The 24677-nt window shown below is 40.9% G+C and overlaps 1 protein-coding gene across 1 annotated transcript in view; it reads left to right on the top strand.

The window, feature by feature from the left end:
* The window catches only part of SH3YL1 (SH3 and SYLF domain containing 1), a 91730-nt gene that overhangs the window by 18379 nt on the left and 48674 nt on the right, over positions 1 to 24677 (top strand). Inside the window, exons 2-4 of the mRNA XM_039531238.1 lie at positions 17369 to 17479; positions 18544 to 18657; positions 21980 to 22044. Coding sequence (XP_039387172.1) covers positions 17369 to 17479; positions 18544 to 18657; positions 21980 to 22044 — 290 coding nt within the window. The remainder of the gene's footprint in view (positions 1 to 17368; positions 17480 to 18543; positions 18658 to 21979; positions 22045 to 24677) is intronic.

Below are 24677 nucleotides of genomic sequence, written 5' to 3'. Positions count from 1 at the left end.
TTTTTATTTTTGAATGCAGTTTTTTTTGTACATAATTCTACATTTCTAAGTTCAACTTTCATGATAAAGAGATTGCACTACAGTACTTGTATGAAGGGAATTGAAAAATACTATTTCTTTTGTTTTTTACAGTGCAAATAATTTTAATAAAAAATATGAAGTGAGCACTGTACACTTTGTATTCTGTGGTGTAATTGAAATCAACATATTTGAAAATGTGGAAAACATCCACAAATATTTATATAAATAGTAGTCTATTGTTTAACAGTGTGATTAATCATGATTAATTTTTAAAATCACGTTTACTTTTTTTAATTGCTAGACAGTCCTAGTAGAAAGTCATTCAAGGACCCTACCAATAGAAAACCTATTGTTTCCATAGGGATGAATCATTAGTCACTGTTGGCCCTTGATGACTCATTTTTCACCCTTTTGAGGTGTCCCACACCTCAACATGTGCAGGACAGTGTCTAGAATGGTCAGTATTAGTTAGCTTTCAACACAGACTGGATATCTTAGTCCCACATGGAATTTACACTGCAGGCCACACCCCACTCGGAGAGAGAACAAGTATATCTCAGTGGTGGTGGATTTTGCCATTAGATACCCTGAGGCGGCCACTCTGTCTAATATAGAAGCTGAGACAGTTACAAGAGCCCTACTCAGTATATTTAGCAAAGTGGGCTTCCCTAAGGAGATTTTGTCTGATTGGGTGGAAAACTTTATGTTGCAGTTATTCAACGAGCTATTGAAGGTGTGTGGCATGAAACAACTTAAGACTGCCTCCAGTGGATTGGTGGAAAGGTTCGGTGAGACCCTAAAATCCCTGCTGGGAATGTATGCCAAGAAAAGGGGCCAAAGTTAGGACAAATTATTGCCGTTCCTGCTGAATGCTTACAGGGAGTCCACAGGATTGTCCCCATTTGACCTTCTTTATATGGGAGAAAAGTGAGGGAACCCCTCGATCGCATTAAAGACACATGGGAAGGGTATGGTGAGGTGTTTTCCAACAAGCCAGGGAGAACGCACTTGCTGTCCCATAAAATCTTCTTTTAATCTGTGCTCATAAATCAGTGCTTTCACTGGGTGTATAAGAGGAATATTTGTCTTGATCTGAGGTATTGCATGTGTTTGTGAAACCAAAACCACATGGACCTTTTTTTACTGCTGCATTGAATTGTAACATGGTCAGTTTTCTCCCCACTATCACTCTGTTTTGCTTTTGAGGTTTCTCCCTCCCATTAAATACCTCTGAGTACTTTTTTTTCGACTGTATTAGCTTCAGCTTGTCCAAAAGCTATCATATTTCACTGTTTTCTGCTCATTTTTCTGAATTTTTGTATTATTGTTGTACTCATTGGTATTTGTAACTTCTCTGAATTAGTATCAATTACGCATTCCACTAAATGCTGTTAGCTTGTTTTTCTAGGTTCTTAATGAAATTTAAATAATTCTTGGTTTTTGATGGCTGATAGTCATTTCTCTGTTGTGTCTTGAATTCAAACCTAGAGACTTTTCCAACTATACTCCTCAAAGTTGACTTATTGTGCATACAAGGTCGTCACACAAGACCTTGTCTGCATCTCTTCTTACATCTCCTATCTTCTGTGTAAACTGTACTTATTTCTCTTGACAGTCAAGTTTTGAGAATTCTACCATATTTGTTTACCCTTTGGTTCATAGATTCATAAAATTGGGATTAGATCAGAATTAGTTTTTAAAGAATGTAATAACTTTTGTACATACTACACCTCGCTCAGATAATTATGCCAAATATGTTTTGCTCTCTATTCAAATATTCAGTCAACACAATATGTTACTACTAGAATCTAAATGAGAGGCTGATGCACTTGCTTTTAAGCTTGCAAATTAAGTTGCTAATCAATTTTCCTGTGATGTTCTTCTTTGCAGTATGTGGTGCTGACTCATATGGGCTCTATCTTCTTCCTTCATCATCAAGCACTGTGTAAATGAAACTTGGTCCCATTGGGCATTCACTGATCATGACGTAAATCCTCTAGATGGAAATTATCGTCTTACTACTTTTTGCTATGTCTCATTCCTGAACACTGGCGGAATACAAACCAAACAATTCTGTATCTATTAACGCAAGGCATGCTTAAAAGCTAATAGTGAAGAATGTGCAATGGAAAGAGAGGCTACTGTACAATTCATATTATACTGCCAGCATGGTACAACATGCTGACTAGAGAAATAAGTAAATTAACGTTCTGTAAAGTCTTCTTACTATACAGTATTTATATTTAGGAACAAAAATTGCTGTGGTAGAGTAATACCAACAGACCCCAGTTGTCATTTGGCCTGGATCAAACCTGGAACCTATGGAGCTTAATGCATGAGCCTCTACTGCATGAGCTACAAGATGCACCTCTCTTAGTTGAGGCTGTAGCCGACTCATCAATCTCTAGCTGCCACTAGAGGAGGACAGCAAAGAATCCTGTGGCACCTTATAGACTAACAGACTGTTAGTCTATAAGGTGCCACAGGATTCTTTGCTGCTTCTACAGAACCAGACTAACACGGCTACCCCTCTGATACTAGAGGAGGACAGAGTGCTACACCAAGCAGGCATGGGTTACAGTAGCATGATATTAGTTTATTAAATAGCAAAATATATTGTAAACTTCTTTGAGCAAAATCAAGGAAAAATCATTGCTAGTTTTCAAATTACAATGCAGTCCTATGAAAAATGTGGGAATACGAACTAAGATGGAGCAGAAATGTAATATTATTTCTATTGTAGTAGCATTTTGAAGTCCCAATTAGGATTAGGATTGGTTCCCCATTGTTCCTAGTCGCTGTATAAATGGGGTAGAAGGACATTTTTTGTCCCAAAGAGCTTCAATGTAATTCTCAGTTCTATGATTCCTATGTAGTGCTTGGACAAACATTGATGTTTTTTATAAGACAAACAAATTTCTATATTTCCTGGGTTTCCTTCCTATTGCTTTTGTCTATCATTCATATTGTGCAAAGGTAGTCTGTCTCAGATTGTCGCTGAGGTTTTCCATTATGAAAATATGCTATGCTCTCCTGAACTACAGGATACCATCAAGGGATTCTTTCCTCTTTCAGAATTCTTCTAGGCACACCTTAATGTTATCAAGGGTGGTCCAAACTTGTATTATGGAATTCAAACAAAAACCAAAACTGTTTTAAGAGACCTACTACTTTATTTTGATTGCAGAGGCACTCAGTGTACTTTCCTTGTTCAAACTATTGATAGCATTGCCTTTGTTCAGTAACGTAGGAACACAGGAATTTCCATACTTAGTCAGACTAGCAGTCCAGTCCACTTTTTCTGAAGCCTCAGTGTCTAAAAGTACCTAATCTTTATTACCACAAAAGGGCAGGTCCAGAGTAGGTATTGTCTTAATTTTTGCAGTGGTGAAGACTGATGCAAAGAAACCATTGCCTTATTCTTTTCTTCCTTAATTTTTCCCTCTTATCCCAGGTGAGCCAGAGCGGACACACTGATTCTTTTGCAGGCCCCCAGCTTCTGACATATTTAAAAAATCTTTTGTTTGTTTTTACATCTTGTTACACTTTGATGCATCCCAGAATCACAGTCCAAAAAAAAAAAGCAACACACACACACGTTTTGAACTACCTAATAACCTTGAATCAGTTAGGTCAGGAATAGTTTGAACAAAACATAATTGAACAGCAGATATGTAGCAGCTGGCCCTGAGTAGCTACACCCACCCAGTGCTATGCACACACACAACCTTGAACAGGAACACTGAATTCAGAGAGCAGGAACAGAAAGACAACACACACCCCAATCATCACAATTTCTTTCCTTTCTCCTGAAAAGTTCACAGTAGTTGGCCAGAGGCACTAGGTGATCCTATGGCCATAAGTTATACCTCTAATGCAGCTCAAGGAGTGGATGCTATTGCTATGGTGCAACTTCCCCAACTGGCCACATTATATAATCATACGCAGAAAGAGCATTCTCTTCCCTATCTGTTCCCCTTTCTGCAGACAGTATAGTTTGCTAGTTAAATGCACTTGCCACACTCCATCACAGGCAGCCTGCAAGATCGTGTCATGAGTATTGAAAACACTTCCAAACCCTTATCTAACACACTGTTGAGGCTAGAATACTGGGAGTGTTGCATGGATACACTTGTTGAAACTTGCATATTTTCTAGTCACCTCAGTCGGCTTTAAGGATAGTGAAGAGATTGGTTGAACCTTTTCCAGCAGCATAGACAACTTGATCCTCACAGGTTGATTGAAGAGCTGATACAATGAGGTTTCACCAATACTTTCATGAGGGGTACTCCTAATATTGTATAAAGCATGACTTAATGCAACCTTGCATCTTGATGATCCTCCAGTATGTGAGCTACATACTTATTTAGAGTCCCATGCAGTCTCTCCACTATCCCATTTCCTTGGGCATAGTACACAGCAGATTGGTAATGTACTGTACCAGTACTTGTCAGCCTTCAGACTGGCTTGATACAAAACGTGCCCTATTTTCTGAAACAATGCTCTCTGGTAGGCCAAAAGTAGCAAATAAAGTGGTTAAACAAGAAATGAGCTCTGATCCATAGGTCCTTTCACTTCCTGAATTATATACCATTATCTTTCATGTTTTGCATTTCTGCTTGGATCTTATGCACAAATACAGGAGATACACAACATGCAGGTGGTGCAAAGGGCTTGGCACTCAAATCTGTAGAGTGTGTGCATATTCTACTGCTGGGGGAATTCTGTGCCACTGTGCAATGCAGAATTTTGCAGAAATTAATGTTGTGTGCACAGAAATGGGTTGCAGTGCTGCTGGCTTCAACTAAGGGCTGCTGGATCCAGCAGAGCCCAGTTCGCACATAGAAACACGGCCAGGGGATGGGGAGGGAACTAGAGGGTTCCCGACAGCTGTAGTTCCCTGCACACCCTGAGAGAAGGCAATGGCAGCATGCAGGCAACTCCACACAAGCCTGGGACCAAGCATCAGGCTGTTTTTCCCCTTTGGATCCCTAAGTTCTGGAAGGAGGGGGGGGAAGGGGTTCTTGGTATCTGGGGTGGGGGGCCCTGCAGCTGGGCTCTGGGTCAAGAGGGGGTGTGGGTATCTGGGCAAAAGGGGGTCCCGCAGTTGGGCTCGGGGTGGTGGTGGGGGGTGTATTGGCTGGGGAGGGGCGCAGCTGGGCTGGCCTTGGGGGTGGGGAGGGAAATAGGAACTTGGTTATCATGGGGGTTTCTGTAACTCTACTCCTGGGGGAATTTTCTTGTGTGTCTGTATTGTTACAGATATAGTTGCTGACAGGTATTTTGAAATAAATTACCAAAATAATTGAAACTGATGTGATTATGTAGTGTTATTTTGACAAATAAAATTTTAAAATACTGTGTGCAGAATTTTTAATTTTTTGGTGCAAAATTCCCCCTGGAGTAATATTCACCATTCAATAACTCATGGTGTATTTGAATGATAGTTTTGGATATCGCTTTCTAGTCTAGCTGACATAAACACACGTGAGGTGTCCTGCATGAGTTGATGGGTAATACCAAGCTGTAAGCACAGATCACAGGACAATAATGGAACTACATTCACAGCTATGCACTGAACAATGTAAAAATTTTGCAGTCAAGGCTATGCCTTTGTAGAGCACAGAACATACAACATCAGCCACTGTTTGCCAGGCATACAAATCCCAAACATTTTAAACTATTGTAGGGAGGCAAATGTCCAGCATGTGAATTAACCCAGAAGGGAGAATGTTAACATCAGCACCCATATCCACTATGCACTTCAGTGGAGGACCATTAATATCCATGATAGCAAACACTAGCTCCAGTGCCTTGCCACATGAGAAAATCATACTAAGGGAAACATCAGGGATCCCAGTAAAGGTGGTTTCATGCAGCTTCACATGCACTTCATGTAGGGTGACCAGACAGCAAGTGTGAAAAATTGAGACTGGGATGGGAGATAATAGGTGACTATATAAGAAAAAGACCCAAAAATCGGGATTGTCCCTATAAAATTGGGACATCTGGTCACCTTAACTTCATGCCTCCTGTCGTTGTGAACCTATGTACCTCTGCATAGTGTTCTTCCTTTCCACAAGCGCAACACATAGCAGTGCTAGCTGGGCAGGGAGGGAAATTGGCCAAATGACTACCACACCAGAAACTGCTGACTTGGCAACGTTTACTGCCATGGTCAAGGAGCAGGACTAAGTAGTGTCATATGGCTGGGCTACAGAAGTAGGAGGAGCAGCTGATGATTTAAGCATAGACACAAAGGTAGCAGCAGTCTGACAGACACAATCTTCCAGCCCAAGCCCTTTCCCATGCCTTGCTCTGAGCAACCACAGCATCAAAAGTTGCCATTCTAACATCTTCAGTCATTAAGGGGTCCCCCAGGTGGTCATTGGTTGTGCCAGTCACAAAAATATCCCTAAGCATGATCATCATAACATCCCCAAAATCACAGTCCTGGGCCAACTCCACAAATGACATGCAAGCTCACATATGGTTTCATTAAGCTGCTGGTGAGTTTCAAAAAAAAGTTTTCTCTTTTATTAGAACAGAATCTCCAGTGCTGAAATACCTAAGGCACTGCACAGATGCTTCAAAGGACGACTTGGACTCCGGGAGTACATCATAAATATTAATGGCCTAAGTAGTTCTGCAGCAAGGGTAATCTAGCAGCATCAGAGAGTTACATGATCTGCACATAGTTTTCAAAATTCTGAATAAAGTCTGGCTAGTCATCAGCCTAAGGATGTCCAGGCAGCATAGGTTGCACATTAGAAACACTTGTTGCCATAATGTTATGCCCTGATGCATCCCAGAATAGCTGTCCAAATCTCTTCCCCCCCACAAAAAAACAAGACCTGCAGGTAGGTTGTTAATCAAAAGATGTAATAACCCTGAACCGGTTAGATTAGCAACAGTCTAAACAAAATGTAAGTCTGAACAGCAGATATGTAGCAGTGGGCCTTTAATACCTGTACATCCTATGCTATGCATACATACAGCCTTAATCAAGAACAGGAACCAGGAAACAAAACAGGAATAAGGAGCAAGATGCTGGAAGGCAACATCCATACGAGTGATCACATACCTTTAACTGTTTGCTCTTTGAACTCCATTTTGGACCTTTAATTTCTTGTTTAATGCCTTCTATAATTTAGGCTTCTGTTTATTGGTTTCACTAGGGTCAGAGTTCCAAATCTTGAAGGATTTCTTTTTTTTGGCTCAAATAGGATCTCAAACCTTGCCATTTAGCTATGATTGTTTCCTCCTTGTTTTCCTGATTCCCTTTTTGGTGGCAGGATTTTAAGTTTTAAGAGGTTTAATTTGTTAGTCTACCGGCTGTTTTGTTAACAGTTAAATTTAGGTTTCAGAGTAGCAGCCGTGTTAGTCTGTATCCGCAAAAAGAACAAGAGTACTTGTTCTTTTTGCGGATACAGATGGCCCATAGATGGCCCATAGAAGGTGTGAGGACATTCTCCTCACACCTTCTATGGGCCATCTTAATTATCACTTCAAAAAGTTTTTTTTCCTCCTGCTGATGATAGCTCATCTCAATTGATTAGACTTTTCCTGTTGTTATGCATACTTCAACCTTTTCATGTTCTCTGTATGTATAAATATCTCCTGTCTGTGTGTTCCATTCTATGCATCCGAAGAAGTGAGCTGTAGCTCACGAAAGCTCATGCTAAAATAAATTTGTTAGTCTTTAAGGTACCACAAGTACTCCTGTTCTAGTTAAATTTAGATCATACTTGCCTGTAGTGCCTAACTCCCACTCAGTCCATTCTTCCCTGGGCTCACTCCATCTGTTTCCTTCTCGCTCGGTATTAGTAGAAACTTTCATAATTGAACAAATTTTCAAACTCTTGTCAGGCAATGTGGAGGAAGCACTGCTGAGCACCACAGTCATGATGGTTGTTTATGTGGACAAGGTACTCCAGATGTATTGGCACTAGGATGACCAAAATGTCTATGTAATTTAGGATGTGGAAGGCCACTTTCCTCAGCATCTGTGTAGAGCTCGCCATGGCGCTGCGGTGACAGAGCACCAATGTGTGAGTCTCCCTCAAACAGAGAAACCTGTGCTCCTAGAGAAGCTTGCCTTCTTTGTTTGCTCCCAGTCACTAGCTAATTCATTTGGTTTTGAAAATCAACTGTTGGAACCGTTGTCACAGAGATGTGAGTTGCTGCCCTGGATAATAAAGCTTGGCAATACAAATTTGTGAGTAATCTCCGATGAATGCTTGGGGTTGTGGAATTGTATCGGGGCCACTGATGGGACACACATGACTTCTATTTGTCTGTCCCCCTGCTTCCCTCCCATACGCTCCCCAAACAGGCCTTGGAGTTCATCAGCTTATGCAAGGCTTGTTTGATCACCATGCAAGATCACTAAATTAATGTGGGGGGTTGGTCTAGAGAGGTCCATGGTGCTAGGAACTTTAGCAACTGGGTGCAATGAAAAATTGAACTTTTGCTCCCAAAATCACTATGAACATTGATGGTGGTGTGTTTCCAGTTTTATTCTACCTGAAGTGATATAGTTAATTTGAAATTGGAGTACAGTTCTTATAATGATATAACTCATTTCAAAATAGTTCTCACTCTTCCAAAGCAGTTATAGTGGGATAAAATGCAAAATAAAGCGCGCGCACACAAAAAATCGCTTATGTGTATGCAAGACAGTTTATACTGGAAAAAACTACAGATTCATTGAAAAAACTTTCCCATGTAGACAAGGCCAGAGACAGACATTCTATGGAAGATAGATCATATTCCCTACTTTCCTTCCTCTCTTCTCAAGGAGGTTTTCCATCCACTAAGTTGTAGAAATACAACCAGACTTTCTAATCAAGGGATAATGAGTTGGCCCCACCTGTGTAGAACTCTTCATAGAAATTTTAAAAATATATATTTTAATAATTGGTAACCACTAAGAAAATTATATTAAAAAAATACAAGAGCTAGGGCTGTCAAACGATTAAAAAAAATCGCGATTAACCACGCAATTAATTGTTCTGTTAAACAATAGAATACCATTTATTTAAATATTTTTAGATGTTTTCTACATTTTCAAATATATTGATTTCAATTACAACCCACAAAACAAAGTGTACAGTGCTCACTTTATATTTGTTTTTTATTACAAATATTTGCACTGTAAAAAAAACAAAGAAATAGTATTTTTCAATTCACCTAATACAAGTACTGTAGTGCATCTCTTTATCATGAAAATGCAACTTACAAATGTAGTTTTTTTATTACATAACGGCACTCACAAATAAAACAATGTAAAACTTTAGAGCGTACAAGTCCCATCAGTCCTACTTCTTGTTCAACCAATCGATTAGACAAACAAGTTTGTTTACATTTGCAGAAGATAATGCTTCCTGGTTCTTGTTTACAATGTCACCTGAAAGTCAGAACATACATTTGCATAGCACTGTTGTAGCCGGCGTCACAAGATATTTACATGCTAGATGTACTAAAGATTCATATGTCCCTTGATGCTTCAACCATCATTCCAGAGGACATGTATCCATGCTGATGATAGGTTCTGCTCGATAACAATCCAAATCAGTGCAGACTGACGCATGTTCATTTTCATCTTCTGAATCAGATGCTACCAGCAGAAGGTTGATTTTCTCTTTTGGGGATTTGGTTTCTGTAGTTTTGGCATCAGAGTGTTGCTCTTTTAAGACTTCTGAAAGCAAGCTCCACACCTCATCCCTCTCAGATTTTGGAAGACACTTCAGATTCTTAAATCTTGGGTTGAGTGCTGTAGCTATTTTTAGAAATCTGCAGTGAAAGTGTTCTTAAAACGAACAACATGCTGGGTCATCATTCAAGACTGCTATAACATGAAATATATGATAGAATGTGGGTTAAAACACAGAGCAAGAGACATACAATTTTCCCCAAAGAGTTAAGTCACAAATTTAATTAGCGCATTTTTTTTTATGAGCATGACGCATGGAAACGTGTCCTCTGGAACGATGGTCAAAGCGTGAAGAGGCATATGAATCTTTAGCGCATCTGGCACGTAAACATCTTGTGACACCAGCTATAACAGTGCCATGCAAACGCTTGTTCTCACTTTCATTGTAATTAAGAAGTGGGCAGCATTGTCTCCTGTAAATGTAAACAAAACTTGTTTCTCTTAGGGTACGTCCATACTACCCGCCCGGGTCGGCGGGTAGCGATCGACTTCTCGGAGTTCGATATATCGCGTCTCATCTAGACGCGATATATCGAACTCCGAACGCGCTCCCGTCGACTCCGGAACTCCACCACCGCGAACGGCGGCGGCGGAGTCGATGGGGGAGCCGCAGACTTCGATCCCACGCCGTGAGGACGGGTAAGTACTTCGAACTAAGGTACTTCGAGTTCAGCTACGCTATTCGCGTAGCTGAACTTGCGTACCTTAGTTCGAACCCCCCCTCCCAGTGTAGACCAGGCCTTAGTGAGTGGCTGAACAAGAAATAGGACTGAGTGGACTTGTAGATGCTAAAGTTTTACATTGTTTTGTTTTTGAGTGCTGTTGTGTAATAAAAAACTACATTTGTAATTTGCACTTTCATGATAAAGAGATTGTGCTACTGTACTTGTATGAAGTGAATTGAAAAACACTATTTCTTTTATCATTTTTACAGTGCAAATATTTGCAATAAAATAATATAAAGTGAGTACTGTACACTTTGTATTCTGTGTTGTAATTGAAATCTATATATTTGAAAATGTAGAAAAACATCCAGAAATATTTAATAAATATCAGTTGGTATTCTATTAAAAGTGTGATTAAGCGCGATTCATTTTTTAATCGCAATTAATTTTTTTGAGTTAATCACGTGAATTCACTGTGACTAATTGACAGCTCTAGTAAGAGCACATAACCTTTCTTGACTAATTTATCTACAGTTCGATGTTTGTTTCAAATCTATAGTGTATGCACCTATAGAGGGAGGTTAAAATGCAGACCAAATATATTTTTAGCAGTTTTTACAGCAGACTTATATGTCATAAATCTTAAACTGAATCAATAGCCAAAGGTTTTTGTGGACTTTTCTGAAGTACCTCAGAGTTTAGGCTTTGGTATTAATACAAAATGTAAGTATTTTCCACATCCAGTGATGGGCCTGGGACATAAACACGTTTCTATGAGAAGCATCATACAATGACGGAAATAATCTCATACTGTTGAGTGTATTCATAAGGAAGAATGATGATCTTTCAAAATTAGATGCTTACATGAAGACATCAGACCAGATAATCACAAGTTTTGTCATATAAGAAGAAAATTTTCATGTAGAAACATCTTGTGTTTAACTGAAAATCATAAAATGTGTGTAAAATCAGCACTTTAAGATTTATTTATTTTATTTTATTTTCAGAAGCTGCCATCTCATTCTTAGACTTGTAGGGCTTAGTGATAATTGGACACTTCTTGTACTGTTTGGCCAATTTAGAAGTGCTACTCAAGAGTCATTGATGTGTCTTCCTTGTTAATTGAAGGCTTGACCCGTTGCCTTATGGCTATGGGTTAAAAAGTTATGTACAGCAAAGGAGTGAATGAAAATGTTAGGCACGCTAATTAGAGTGGCTAACTTTTCACTTAGTCACTGCCCTGCAAATATGATTTTTTTTTCTTTTTGTTTAAACTTTTTCTGGTTTAATGCCCAAAGGATTGCTTGTTCTAAGATCATTTTCTGCCAGTAAAAGCAGAAATTGTGAGAGGCAGGAATATTTCACGTTGGAAAAAGTAGCATAATATTCCTGCTTTCTTCAATATTTTTGAGAACCAGTGCTGGCTTTTCCGTTGTGGCAGATAAAAGAGTAAGAGTGGTGGCCCTCCTTGATGTGTGGACACAACAGTACTACTCATATGTGTAAAGTTATTCACATAAGTATGTGTTTACAGGATTGGAGCCTAAGATTTTACAATCTTTTAGGTAGGGTCAGTGATTTGATACCCTTTTTTTTTTGTTGTTAAAGCACTTAGCATATTTTTGGGGTGCTATAAACAAGTAATAATTGCTAGTAAACAGGTGACAAACATCCTGTCTATTAATTGCTTAAATGAAACAAATCTAATTAACTTATGGAAAGGTCTGAATGTAATTGTCATTCTTATTAAAGATTGGCTGCTTTGTGGGTTTCCAGAGTGGAGCTGATGCTGATGTTTGACATTTAAAACCCTAAATGAATTAGTATCTTCCTTCCTGCGAGGCTGTCCCTCTCCCTATGTTGCACTTCCACAGCTGAAGTTTACAGAGGTTTTTCAGCTGGATCCCTCTTGGTATAAAAGAGAAGTTGCTGTTGACGGGGTGTTCTTTGGGTATGTCTACACTACAAGAGTAGTTCGATTTAACTTAGGTCAAATTTGTGGATTCGACCTGATGAATTCGACTTTGTGAGTCCACACTAACGGGGCAAGCGTCGACATTGGAAGCGGTGCACTGTGGGCAGCTATCCCACAGTTCCCGCAGTCCCCGCTTCCCATTGGAATGCTGGGTAGAGCCCCCAATGCCTTCTGGGGGAAAAATGTGTCGAGGGTGGTTTTGGGTAACTGTCGTCATTCAACCGTCACTCCCGCCCTCTCTCCTTGAAAGCGCCGGCGGGAACTCTGTTCGCGCACTTTTCTGGTCAGTGACAGCGCGGACGCCACAGCACTATGAGCATGGAGCCCGCTGCGATCATCACTGCACTTATGGCCGTTGTCAACTCCTCGCACCTTATGGTCCACCTCTTCCACAGTCAGCTGCTGAGAAATCGGGCAAGGAGGCTCCGGCAGCGCGATGAGGACATGAAGTGTGAGAGTGGCACAGACCTCTCACAAAGCACGGGATCCCGCGCCGTGGAGATCATGGTGGCAATGGGTCACGTTCATGCTATGGGACGGCGATTCTGGGCCCGGGAAACAAGCACGGACTGTTGGGACCGCATAGTGCTGCAGGTCTGGGATGAATCACAGTGGCTGTGAAACTTCAGGATGCGTAAGGGCACTTTCCTTGAACTGTGTGACTTGCTGGCCCCTGCCCTGAAGCGCCAGGACACCCAGATGCGAGCAGCACTGACTGTGCAGAAGCGAGTGGCCATAGCCCTCTGGAAACTTGCCACGCCAGACAGCTACCGGTCAGTAGCGAACCACTTTGGCGTGGGCAAATCTACCGTGGGGGTTGCTGTGATGCAAGTAGCCCACGCAATCGTTGACCTACTGCTCTCAAAGGTGGTGACCCTGGGAAACGTCCAGGTCATCATAGATGGCTTCGCCGCGATGGGATTCCCAAACTGCGGTGGGGCTATAGATGGCACTCACATCCCTATCCTGGGACCGGCCCACCAGGCCAGCCAGTATATTAACCGAAAGGGCTACTTTTCAATGATGCTGCAAGCACTGGTGGACCATAGGGGACGTTTTACCAACATCTACGTTGGGTGGCCGGGCAAGGTTCATGACGCGCTTGTGTTCAGGAACTCTGGTCTGTTTAGACGCCTGCAGGAAGGTAGTTTCTTCCCGGACCACAAAGTAAGTGTTGGGGATGTGGAGATGCCTACAGTGATCCTCGGGGACCCAGCCTACCCACTAATGCCCTGGCTCATGAAGCCCTATACAGGCGCCCTGGACAGTGACAAGGAGCTCTTCAACTACCGGCTGAGCAAGTGCAGAATGGTGGTGGAGTGTGCTTTCGGACGTCTCAAGGGGAGATGGAGGAGCTTACTCACTCGCTCGGATCTCAGCGAAACCAATATCCCCATTGTTATTGCAGCTTGCTGTGTGCTCCACAATCTCTGTGAGAGCAAGGGGGAGACCTTTATGGCAGGATGGGAGGTTGAGGCAAATCGCATGGCTGCTGATTACGCTCAGCCAGACACCCGTGCGATTAGAAGAGCCCAGCGGGAAGCGCTGTGCATCCGGGAGGCTTTGAAAGCTAGGTTCCTCAGAGAGCAGGGTAACCTATGACTGTCCAGTCTCTTTACAGAGAAGCTGAACCTGCCCCTGTTTCAGTTACTATTGACTTTTTTCAGCGGATACATACCCCGTTCACCAGGTTTCCCCCCTTCCAACAGACGTTTAAAAATAAAGTTATTGGAACATTTTTAATTAACAAAGTTTTCTTTACTAACGAATTCTCGTTCAAGGGTTCCAACAGGGACGCAGACTGTGGTGGGTACGGTGTGCAGTGATGTACAGACCGCTTCTACACTCAAGGACTGACAGGCTCCTGCTCCTACAGCGGTCTCTGGGGGGAGGGCGGTTACCGGAGGGTGTGCAGGAAGGGGTGGGTTTGCAGGAAGGGGTGAGGGGTGTGTGGGAAGGGTGAGTAGGTGTGGGGGGATGATGGCTCTGGCTGGGTATCAGGGCATCGGAGAGGTTCATGGCTAGGGTGGAAGGGCATGGTAAGGGCAGCCTGCCTTGCCATTTGTGGATGCCAGGCGCTCGGACCCTGGGGCAATATACACCTCCCAGACTGACCTGGGGCAGCAGACACCTCGCAGAGTGACCCGGGTGCCTAGTGACTGCACTCTGTGTGTGACCTGCTGTTGATCCTGCCCCCATGTCTGTACCCTGTTAATGGTGGCTGTCCTATGCAATTAAGAAACCCCTCCCCCCCCTTCACACAAAGTCTTCTGCAAAGAAACATGACGGAAACAGTAATGAACAGCAAACTATTTTTAATACTCAACTACACAGTTGGGGGATGAAACTGGGATTTGGGATCGGGTGAGCCAGGAAGGCAAGCAATTCTCATTCTTTAGGGAATGAGAGCTGTTTGGTACATGAGCGCTCTGCTGGGGTGGAGTGACAGTTTTCACGGCCCCTAGCGCCCCTCCTTCTTGTGATTTTGGGTGAGGGGGGGACAGGACTTTGTGGCGGGGGAGGGCGGTTTCAGATACAGTTCAGGGGGGCTATCTGCTCCTGCCTGCGGTCGTGCAGAACATCCACAAGGCGCCGGAGCGTGTCCGTTTGCTCCCTCATTAGTCCAAGCAGCGTTTGAGTAGCCTGCTGATCTTCCTGCCGCCACCTGTCCTCCCGTTCGCTGTGTGAGCGCTGCTGCTGAGAGAGGGTCTCCCTCCACTGGCTCTGCTGGGCTGCCTCGGCTCTGGAGCAGGCCATCAGTTCAGTGAACATCTCGTCCCGAGTCTTTTTCTTTCGCCGCCTAATGTGCGCCAGCCTCTGTGAGGGGGATGCCGGGGCAGTTCAGGAAAGAGCCGCAGCTGTGTGAAGGGAAAAAGGAAGTGATTTCCTTCCAAAGATACATGTTTGCGAACACTGAACACAGTCTACTCAGTTTCTGTGAACAAGACCATACAGGGCACCTAATCTCATGTGCTCTCAGGACAAGTTCGAATTTTCGGCATTCGCTTTCATTGCCTGGAGTCTTGCACTGGAGATCGGACAAGCGGGGCAGGACAGCAGAATCTGTGTAGCAGCCAGGCCTGGTAAGCCGTAAACTTTAGGCTGCTTAACAGTTAATGGATAGCAGTGCCCTCCTGCTGCAGGCAATCTGGAAAGCATAAAGTCTGACCCTGTTCCAGCCCCTCGCGGCTGTCCCCGGGAAAGATCCCTGTATGCTTTTCCTCTGCAGCCTACAACACGTGGCTGTTAAACGACGGTCATTGTTATGCAAAGGAAAAGTCAAGCATTCACAATAGTAACATTAAAGTAATTCCCCTAATTAGATGCAGCAGTCGCCGAGCGAGATCACCCTGAGGCGGGTCTCCAGGAGAAACAGAGAGCGAATGCTGCGTGAATCCCTGCACAGACCAGGGCCCTATGCTGCCATGCTGGTCGAGGCGATGCTCCCATTATACCTCAGGATGGCCTGGCGCGGAAGAGTGTGCTTCCACGGAGCACCCAACAAGGCACCTCTCCCCAGGAACTTCCTGCGGAGGCTTTTCGAGTACTTCTCAGAGAGCTTCGTAGAACTGTCCCAAGAGGATTTCTGTTCAATCCCTATATGCATTGACCTTCTTTTTATATAGTTTTTATTCCTGTTTTGTTAAAAAATAAATGTTTACATGTTTATAGCACTTACCGACTGATCCTTCCCCTGATTCGGAGTCCGGGTTAACGGCCGGGGAGGGATGGTAGGGGATCTATGTGAGGGTGATGAAGAGATCCTGGCTGTCGGGGAAAGCAGTATTGTAACCGCTGTCACCTGCCTCGTCCTCCACAAACCCTTCCTCATCTTCCCCATCGGCGAACATCGCCGAGAAACTGCCCCTCGACACTATCCCATCCTCAGAGTCCACGGTCACTGGTGGGGCAGTGGTGGCAGACCCACCGAGAATGGCATGCAGTGCCTCGTAGAAGCGGCATGTCTGGGGCTGGGCTCCGGAGCGTCCGTTTGCCACTTTGATTTTTTGGTAGCTTTGTCTCAGGTCCTTGATTTTCACGCGGCACTGCATTGCATCCCGGCTGTATCCTCTGAGTGCCATGGCTTTGGAGACCTTCTCGTAGGTCTTTGCATTCTGTTTTTTGGAGCGCAGCTCCGAAAGCACAGACTCATCGCCCCACACAGCGATCAGATCCAAGACTTCCCGGTCAGTCCATGCTGGGGCCCTCTTTCTATTCTGAGATTGCATGGACTCGTCTGCTGGAGAGCTCTGCATCGCTGCCAGTGCTGCTGAGCTTGCCCCGATGTCCAACCAGGAATTGAGATTCAAACTGGCCAGACAGGAAAAGGAATTCAAATTTTCCCGGTGCTTTTCCTGTATGGCTGATCAGAACATCTGAGCTCGGACTGGTGGTGCAGTGTGGGATAGCTCCCGGAGCTAGTAAGTTCGATTTGCATCCACACCTAGCCTAATTCGACATAGCCATGTCGAATTTAGCGCTACTCCCCTCGTCGGGGTGGAGTACCGAATTCGAACTAAAGAGCCCTCTAGGTCGAATTAAATGGCTTCCTGGTGTGGACGGGTGCACGGTTAATTCGAATTAACGCTGCTAAATTCGAATTAAAGTCCTAGTGTAGATCAGGCCTTTGTGAAAGCCTTTTTCCTTTGGAGTTTTGCTCCTTCATGCCCTTTAGTCCACAATAGTCTGTATCTGTTCATTTTCAGGGCCTTTTCATAAAAAGGGCTTCTGAGGAAGAGAATAGTGCTTGTAGTGTAAAGTATTGAGAAAGTGGAGACCATTTCTTCTTGTCTTTACTGTGTTGTTATTAGGTGGTTGGTATATTTTTTAGGATTCCTACATACAAATGCTTGCATTAGTTTATTGTGTTAGGTAGCTCTTGTCACTTTAAAAATAAAAACCAGTAAAAAAGGATGAACTCTTTTAAACTGTGACTCCAAGAGTATAATTTCAATAGTCACATTATATATATATATTTGTTGTCTTTTACAGTGAATAATCCTATACCTTCCAGCTTGAAGTCAGAAGCAAAAAAGGCAGCTAAAATATTACGAGAATTTACAGAAATAACTTCCAGAAATGGACCTGATAAGATCATACCAGGTTAGTAAGTATACAAATTTGTTGCGATTGAAGGGCTCACTTCTCCAGACCTCACTTGGGCAAAACTCCCATTGTCTTCATGATTACCTACTGTGTTCATTGTGCATTTTCTCCAAGTGTAATGAAGACCTGGATCCTACAACTATAATTTTTGTGAAAGGAATTTACTCTTAAGAGGTAAAATTCATTCTTGTCCAGGGGTCCTCTGCTTAATCTTTCTCACAACTTATTCCCCACCCCACCCCACCTCCTCCCATTAGCATAAGTCACTGAAGAGTGGCTATGTTGGTGGACATCTGCATGGTGTGGATGGGGGCTCCATATTTGCCCTGTATAGACTGGCACATTGGGAGGACCAGATATAATCACTGAAACAGCTGTAGTAGTTTGTACAGCTGTAGTAGTTTGTTAATATCATCAGAATCCTCAAGATAGAATTGTAGCCTTAATATACACATTTTTAAGATATGTTATGTGGCTAAAAATAATCTCTGTACATTATTTTCCTGTGACCCTACTGTAAATCAAAATGGAGGTAAATGGAGTTACACCAGTATAAAACGGTATAAGAGGAGAATCAGGCCATCTGACTCTGTTTTCCACTGTCCTTTTTTTTTCTGCCATCTCTATCTTTTTTTTCCTCTGTGTTCTAATTTCCCTTCCTTGTCCCATATTCCAAGTTCTATTTGAATTTATACTAGTTGTGTTCCAAAAGATATATAATAAAACTAGATTTTCTTTTCTGATGTCATTTTATTATGAGCCAAGTATTGAATAACCATGGGGATGTTAATCATTTTTATAAAATGATTACATATGAACATGTGCTCTGTTACTGTTAAAATTCTCCACTTGAAAAATCCATTGAGGCAGGGATGTTGAGTCTCCATTTCTTTTTGTATTTCACTAATTTAGCTCATTTTTTTGTTATAAATTTATTTCAGTCTCTTTCTTATTCAAAATTGTTAAATGTATGGCTGTTTTTTAAATCATGATTGTGTTTTAGTATGTTCTTTATGCTCTTTTGAAAATGTTAATTTTAAATAATTAATATTTGTTTTCAGCCAATGTAATAGCTAAAGCTAAAGGCCTTGCAGTTTTGTCTGTTATCAAAGCTGGATTTTTGGTAACCGCTCGAGGAGGCAGTGGGATTGTATTAGCACGTCTTCCTAATGGAGGTAAGGTGACGTTTTCTCAGTCAAACCAAGAATTAGAGTGTGTATCTTCCTTTTTCTACGTCAGGGGAAACTTCAAAATAAGTTTAGTTCATTTTTCTTTCTTCCTTTTTTTCTTTTTCTTTTAATAAACCAGAACATAGGAAATGCCATACTGGATCAAACCAGCGATCTGTCTAGTCCAGTAGCCTGTCTTTAAGGCTGATTTTTACATTAGAAAATTTTGTATCTGTTTTCCAGCAACATTGCAGTAGTAGTGCAGCAAGCACTACTGTTGACTGGACTTAGGTTTTTCAGCATCTTTGCTGGAAAGCGGTATGATATTTTCTAATGCACATGCAGTGTAACAATAGCTAGTGCTAGAGCCTTCAAAACAATGTGTAATATCCCCATAGTGAACAATTTTAGAATTGTTTTGAAGCATGAAGGTTAATATCTCTTGTAATATGTTTAACGTAGTAGGGTGTCTGCATATTATTATTATTATTTGATCTTTTGAAAATGAGTTTCATAGGTAAGTTTTATATGTTGTGTCGGGAAAACAATCCAGTTTTAAACTTGTTACTTTTTAGTGGACTGATTTTGAAGGTCTCACCGCAGCCCCTTGCTCCTTAGGAAGAAAACCTTTTACAGGCCCATCTTCAGCACTACTTATGGAGTTCACACGCATGATTATTATTCTAGGAAATCTCAGGCCTACCGACAGGGAGGGCAAAGGGGTGAATTGCTCAGAAGCCTGGTGATTTAAAAGGGCCCAGGTGGATGGGATAGATAACGTATTTTTTAAATAAAAATTAAGATTACAAAAAAGAAATTCAGTTTCCTGCTGCTCTGTACAGAGCGCCATCCCTCACTGTGACAGTAACAGTTTGCTAGATTGCTGCTGCACCCTGCTGGTCTGGCAGTCTGGCAGAGCATCAGCAATAGCAGCTTGGGAACCATGGAGCTTGCGGCCTCCTCTGGCTACTCAGGAGCCCCTGTGCCTGCCATACTGGCTCTCCAACTGCCAAGCTGTGGAGACTTTAAAGAGAAACAAGTTCCCTACCACATTTCCTCCGCCAGGGCTGCAGCTCCTTGCCAAACACAAGCCAGCAAGTTCAGCCACCCATTTGAGCCATCCTAAATTTGCCAAGAGGCAGCTGGGACTAGCCTCCCCCACTTCACTGCCTCTAGCACTGGCTGACCAGCTGCTATCACAAGCACATTATGATGGGCCACCTCCACCGCTCAGCCAGGGAACGAGGCATGGGTTTTCCCTCTGCCTTCGCCCCTGGCTGCCTCCCAATAGATGTGGCCGCACCATGCCTGCCATCTCCTCATTGCTCTGGGTGTTGACGTCCCACAGCACCAGTAGTGCAAGTATTGTATATTTGAACTTTGTTGGTCATATTCAGTTACATCTTGTATATCAGTTTTTTCCTTGTCTTTAGAGTACACATGAATCACGATTAGGTGTTTAATTTGCCTAGTTGATACTTTAGGTGTTTTCTTACTTTGTGGTTCTTTAAATGTTTATATATTAATTAATTTCATTCCATAATGTATTTATTTAATTTAAATATGTAATTCAAAATAACAAATTCTACATCTTACATTTAGTTTCACAGTTTATTTAATACTGGTGCTGTAACTGGGGGAAAAAAAAAACTAGGTCAAGCAACACCACAACTTACCCATAGTGGGTTCTAATGTGTTATCAATAGGATAAAAAGTAGTATCGTAAACCTCAGCCATCCCTTTCTAGGGGAGCTATTGACTTTTCTGCCCTGGGGCCCGGAATTGCTGTCAGCGGGCATGGGAAAGCTACCCAGAATGCAACAATTTACATCCAAATAACCAAATGTACTGGCTTGGGGACTTTTTGAGGGGCAGATAGGAATCCTGTCCAGAAGAGAAACTGTAAAATAGCTATAAGTAGTACTGAACTGAAGGTTCTGCTTACTGGGTGTCAAAACTATAAGCATTTTGATATCCTGCATATTTCTTCACCTGTGTTCAGATGAGAGGCTTGTTCAACTCTTAGTTACATAATGCCAAGAATTCTGTCAAGGACAAAATCCTAAATCAGAGGCAGAGCTACACTGAAATGGTGGAAGCAGAGATGTAACTAGACATTTTAGGAATGGGGTAAGCAAGCATATTTGCACCCCCTGCTTGTTTTTTTGGGCATTTCTCTGCCCCATTTTTTCTCCTCTATGACTTTGCGCCCTGCGTGGCTGCCACTTGCCCCACCCTGTTTATGGCCGTGGGTGAATAATATTTCATAGTGTTCAATGGTGTTTCTGAAACTCATGGTTCCTATACTGTTAGTTACCAAGGCTTATTTGTCTGTCTCTGTTTATTTATAATTAGAAATAGTGTTGTTTGTGTTTAAAATCAATATTTACCAGTAGAAGTTTTACAGTAAGTAACATTAGGTAATATGTATTAGGAATTCAATATGCAGTAGCTCACTACAGTGTTATGAAATAGTTCCTTAGCTAATGAAGATATTTAGTATGCAATAGATTTCTGCTCTGTTGGTTGGTTTAAATGTGAGAACTAATTCTTTGTTTGTTTATAAAAGTGCTGTGAAGCTCACAAAGGCATAGCAATGGGAAGTAACTGTTAGCAGAAATACATGAGCACTAGTAAAAGTAAACAAACAAAAATGTTTAGCTACATTGATGCACCACATAAACCTTCATATTTTCAAACCTCTGATGTTCTGTGTGAGGTATTGCGATACTTTTTGAAACAAGCCTTGGTGTCCGAAAGATTAACTGAATCTAAATATATGATGTTTGAAAAATGCTTTTGAAAACATGCACCTTAATATAATTAAAAAATTGCAGACAGTTGACCTAAAATAAGAGTTCTTCAGTGTAAATGGTGCTGTCTCTGAAGTGTCCCTTTGATATGGTAATCAGAATTACAGTGAAATTTCCAATGTGCAATGTTGTTTTTTTCTTTACTATTGCAATATTATTTATCGAACAAACTGTCCCCCGGCAGCACTGTTTTCATTTCCTATCTACTTGATGTTGCCATTCTTCAGGTGCCTTCCATGAAAAGCAGTTTTTACTTTGAAAACATTACTTTCAAACTTAATTTTGGATAGCACTGAAAATTTTGAGGTGCATTTTAAAAACAAGAGAAAAAATATATTTAACTTTGTAATTTTTTAGGTTTCAGTTTGAAAATTTGTATGTCAAAGGCAATGACTTGTAATATTTTTCATTTTGTATTAGTTGACCTTTAGTTTCTGTAAAGGGGAGAACTTACTACTGTTAAATGGTGATATGGTTGAAATTTTGTAATATGTATCTTATTTTGTGTGGGTCAGGTTGGTCTTCTCCTTCTGCAATAGGGATAGCTGGCCTTGGTGGTGGATTTGAAATTGGAATTGAGGTAAGGATTAAATACATTTGTAATATCTTACAAAAGTAGAGTTTTCTATGCTACATCCATCGATCTTGAAATATGCAGTGTTTCAGTGTACATGAACTATAATTGAAACTTATTTTACAATATTGCATGTACAGTATGAATTTTTCTCGTGTTTTCATAAAATGATATATTTTGAATGGGATGTAAAAAATCCAGCAATGAAGATTGGTACATTATTATCTGATCTCTTTGCTAATTAACTGAAGTATAATTAAGCATTAATTAATGAATTTCTAAAGAATAGAAACAAGTGACCTGTTTGATAAAAAAAAAAAAAATTGTGCCTGGGATAAAGAAGTGAGATAAAGGGGATAGAAGATTTTGTAGTTGTGTTTGCAGATAAAGTGAAATGAGATAGCGGTGTGTGCTAAATGGTAAGAGGAACTGTGTAGTGTGTCCCCCCCCCCCCCCCGAAAAAAGGATTGATGGATACAAGTGAAGGTAAATTACATAAAAACAAATGGGTAAAATTGCCCCTTTTTAAAGTTAAACCTACCTAAGTGAAAACAGTGTTAAAAGCACAGTAGATGTATGAATTACGTTAATTAAAAAGTTTGATGTGCAAATCACTTACGTACTCCAGCATATATCAACTGTAAGTGTGCTCTTACATAGAGCATGCTGTTTCTAAACATTAGAAAATGAAATAATAAACTTGTCAGTGGCATTGGTGAAACATTGTCTGCTACAGTGAGAGGTACCCAATATAAAACCTGACAGGTTTCTTACAGTGGTCTCTAGAGAAAACCACATATTTTGATTCTTAGTCTTATTGGCTTTGTAAAACCTGCTGAAACAGTCAAGGATTTAAATTTACACTGGTTTCAGGCCCAGGACTTGTTGTATTGGGTCTTGGGGTAGTGCCAAAAATAACATTTCTCGACAGAGGGTCAACTTCTTAAGTGTGGTGCACATGAGCCATCAGGACTAGAAAAAAATGCCTTATTGTTGGAATTCTAGTTTGTACATATGTGTATATGTATTTTTGTAGCCAAATAGGACTTGCTCTTTCTTTCGTTCTCAATATAATGTATATGTGTACTTCTTTAGATTAAAGTACATGACAGACGTCCTCCTCCCTCCCATGACAATAATGTAATGTTAAGTTGGACACATCAAAGCACTTGAGATCCAGGAAATGCAGAATTATGGTTGAAAGTTGTTAAACTACATAGCACTTAATTATTCCAGAAATTTCTTCTCCCTAGCTCCTGCAGTATCTTGGTACACTTTCCATATATGCAACTGGCCTCTCATATGGCACACTTTATGTTCATATCACTTAATTGTGGTAAATATCAATTTTACTGTACACAAACTTTCCATTGATGATAAAATAAAAAAATTTCCATTGATGATCATGGAAATTTACAGATAGCCAAAGTAAGAAAAATGCTGCCTGAGAAGTTTTATTAGAATTTAAAAAACAGTGATTTAGGCTTTTGAATTAGGCTTGCTACAAATGGACTAGCAAATGGATTAGTACAAACAGGTATGATTTGTTGATTTAAGAATATTTACTTTGTATATTTAGAGGTGATGTTGACAATTTGTGTTTTAAAGGTTATAAAGCTTTAGCTTTTGAATCTCAGCATTTGGCATTAAATAATTGTCTGGACCCCATAATTTCCTGCAGCAGTGAAAATTAAAATAAATAAAAATATTTAAATATGCTTAAAATAAACATCAATATTATCTGTCAGAATTATAAAAACCTAATTCTGCCAAGCCTATCTGTAAGAGTTTATTCTGTTCTTCGGTAATGTACTTCTGTTATGTAGTTCTGCACCTGACAGAATCCTTACCACTAGTGAAGGAGTAAACAAGGGACTAGTGCTTAAAGATGTTTTTTCCCTAAAGGCCAGTCATTCAGGGAGCCATGCTTTTTATATTTTCAATAAAATGTGATGTTTTCATTTGCATTTTCCATTGCTATATACGTAGTCAGTCCAACATCCTTAATATTTATTATTTTTCAAATTAGTCAATATATTTCTTCTCATGTTTCAGTTAGTCTGATATGACATTTACAAGGTTTATCTGTTACCATAGTTTTAAATGCTCTGTATATTGTTCAAGAAATTTATTCTGTGATCCTAGAATTCTAAAATCAAAGACATTAGAGAGGCAACAGACTTATTAAATCATCTAACCTGTTCCTTTGGGTATATGTAGTGGTGTATAGTTCAGTCTTAGTTTTATATGCCCCAATTGATAGGGATTCAGATACTTTTCCTTGGGAAACTGTTTCACTGTTAGGAAGGATTTTTGGTTTTTTATTGTTTTTTTCTGAAAGGTATCCTAAATTTTTTTTGTACCTCTTTGGTGTTTCTTAGGTTTTTCCCCATCCTCCCCACAATTAAATATCTCTGTATATTTTCTACCTAATATAGTAAAGTTGTAATTTTCCAAATTGTTCAGTTTTCTTGTTCGTATTTCTACCTATTTGGTGCCAGATTAATGTGCACGGTATTAAGTGCCTTCCTGATCGGAGGCAGGGTCCCTTTGTATTAATTCTTTATCATTTATTATAATTTATTATATTTATTTATTTAATTAGTTTTTGGTAACACATTTCAGTTAAGTACCCTATC

The sequence above is a fragment of the Mauremys reevesii genome, linkage group 3, assembly GCF_016161935.1.
Source record: "Mauremys reevesii isolate NIE-2019 linkage group 3, ASM1616193v1, whole genome shotgun sequence".
Taxonomy (NCBI): Eukaryota; Metazoa; Chordata; order Testudines; family Geoemydidae; genus Mauremys; species Mauremys reevesii.
Note: the sequence above shows the minus strand (reverse complement) of the source record. Positions and strands in the feature narration are given on the sequence as shown.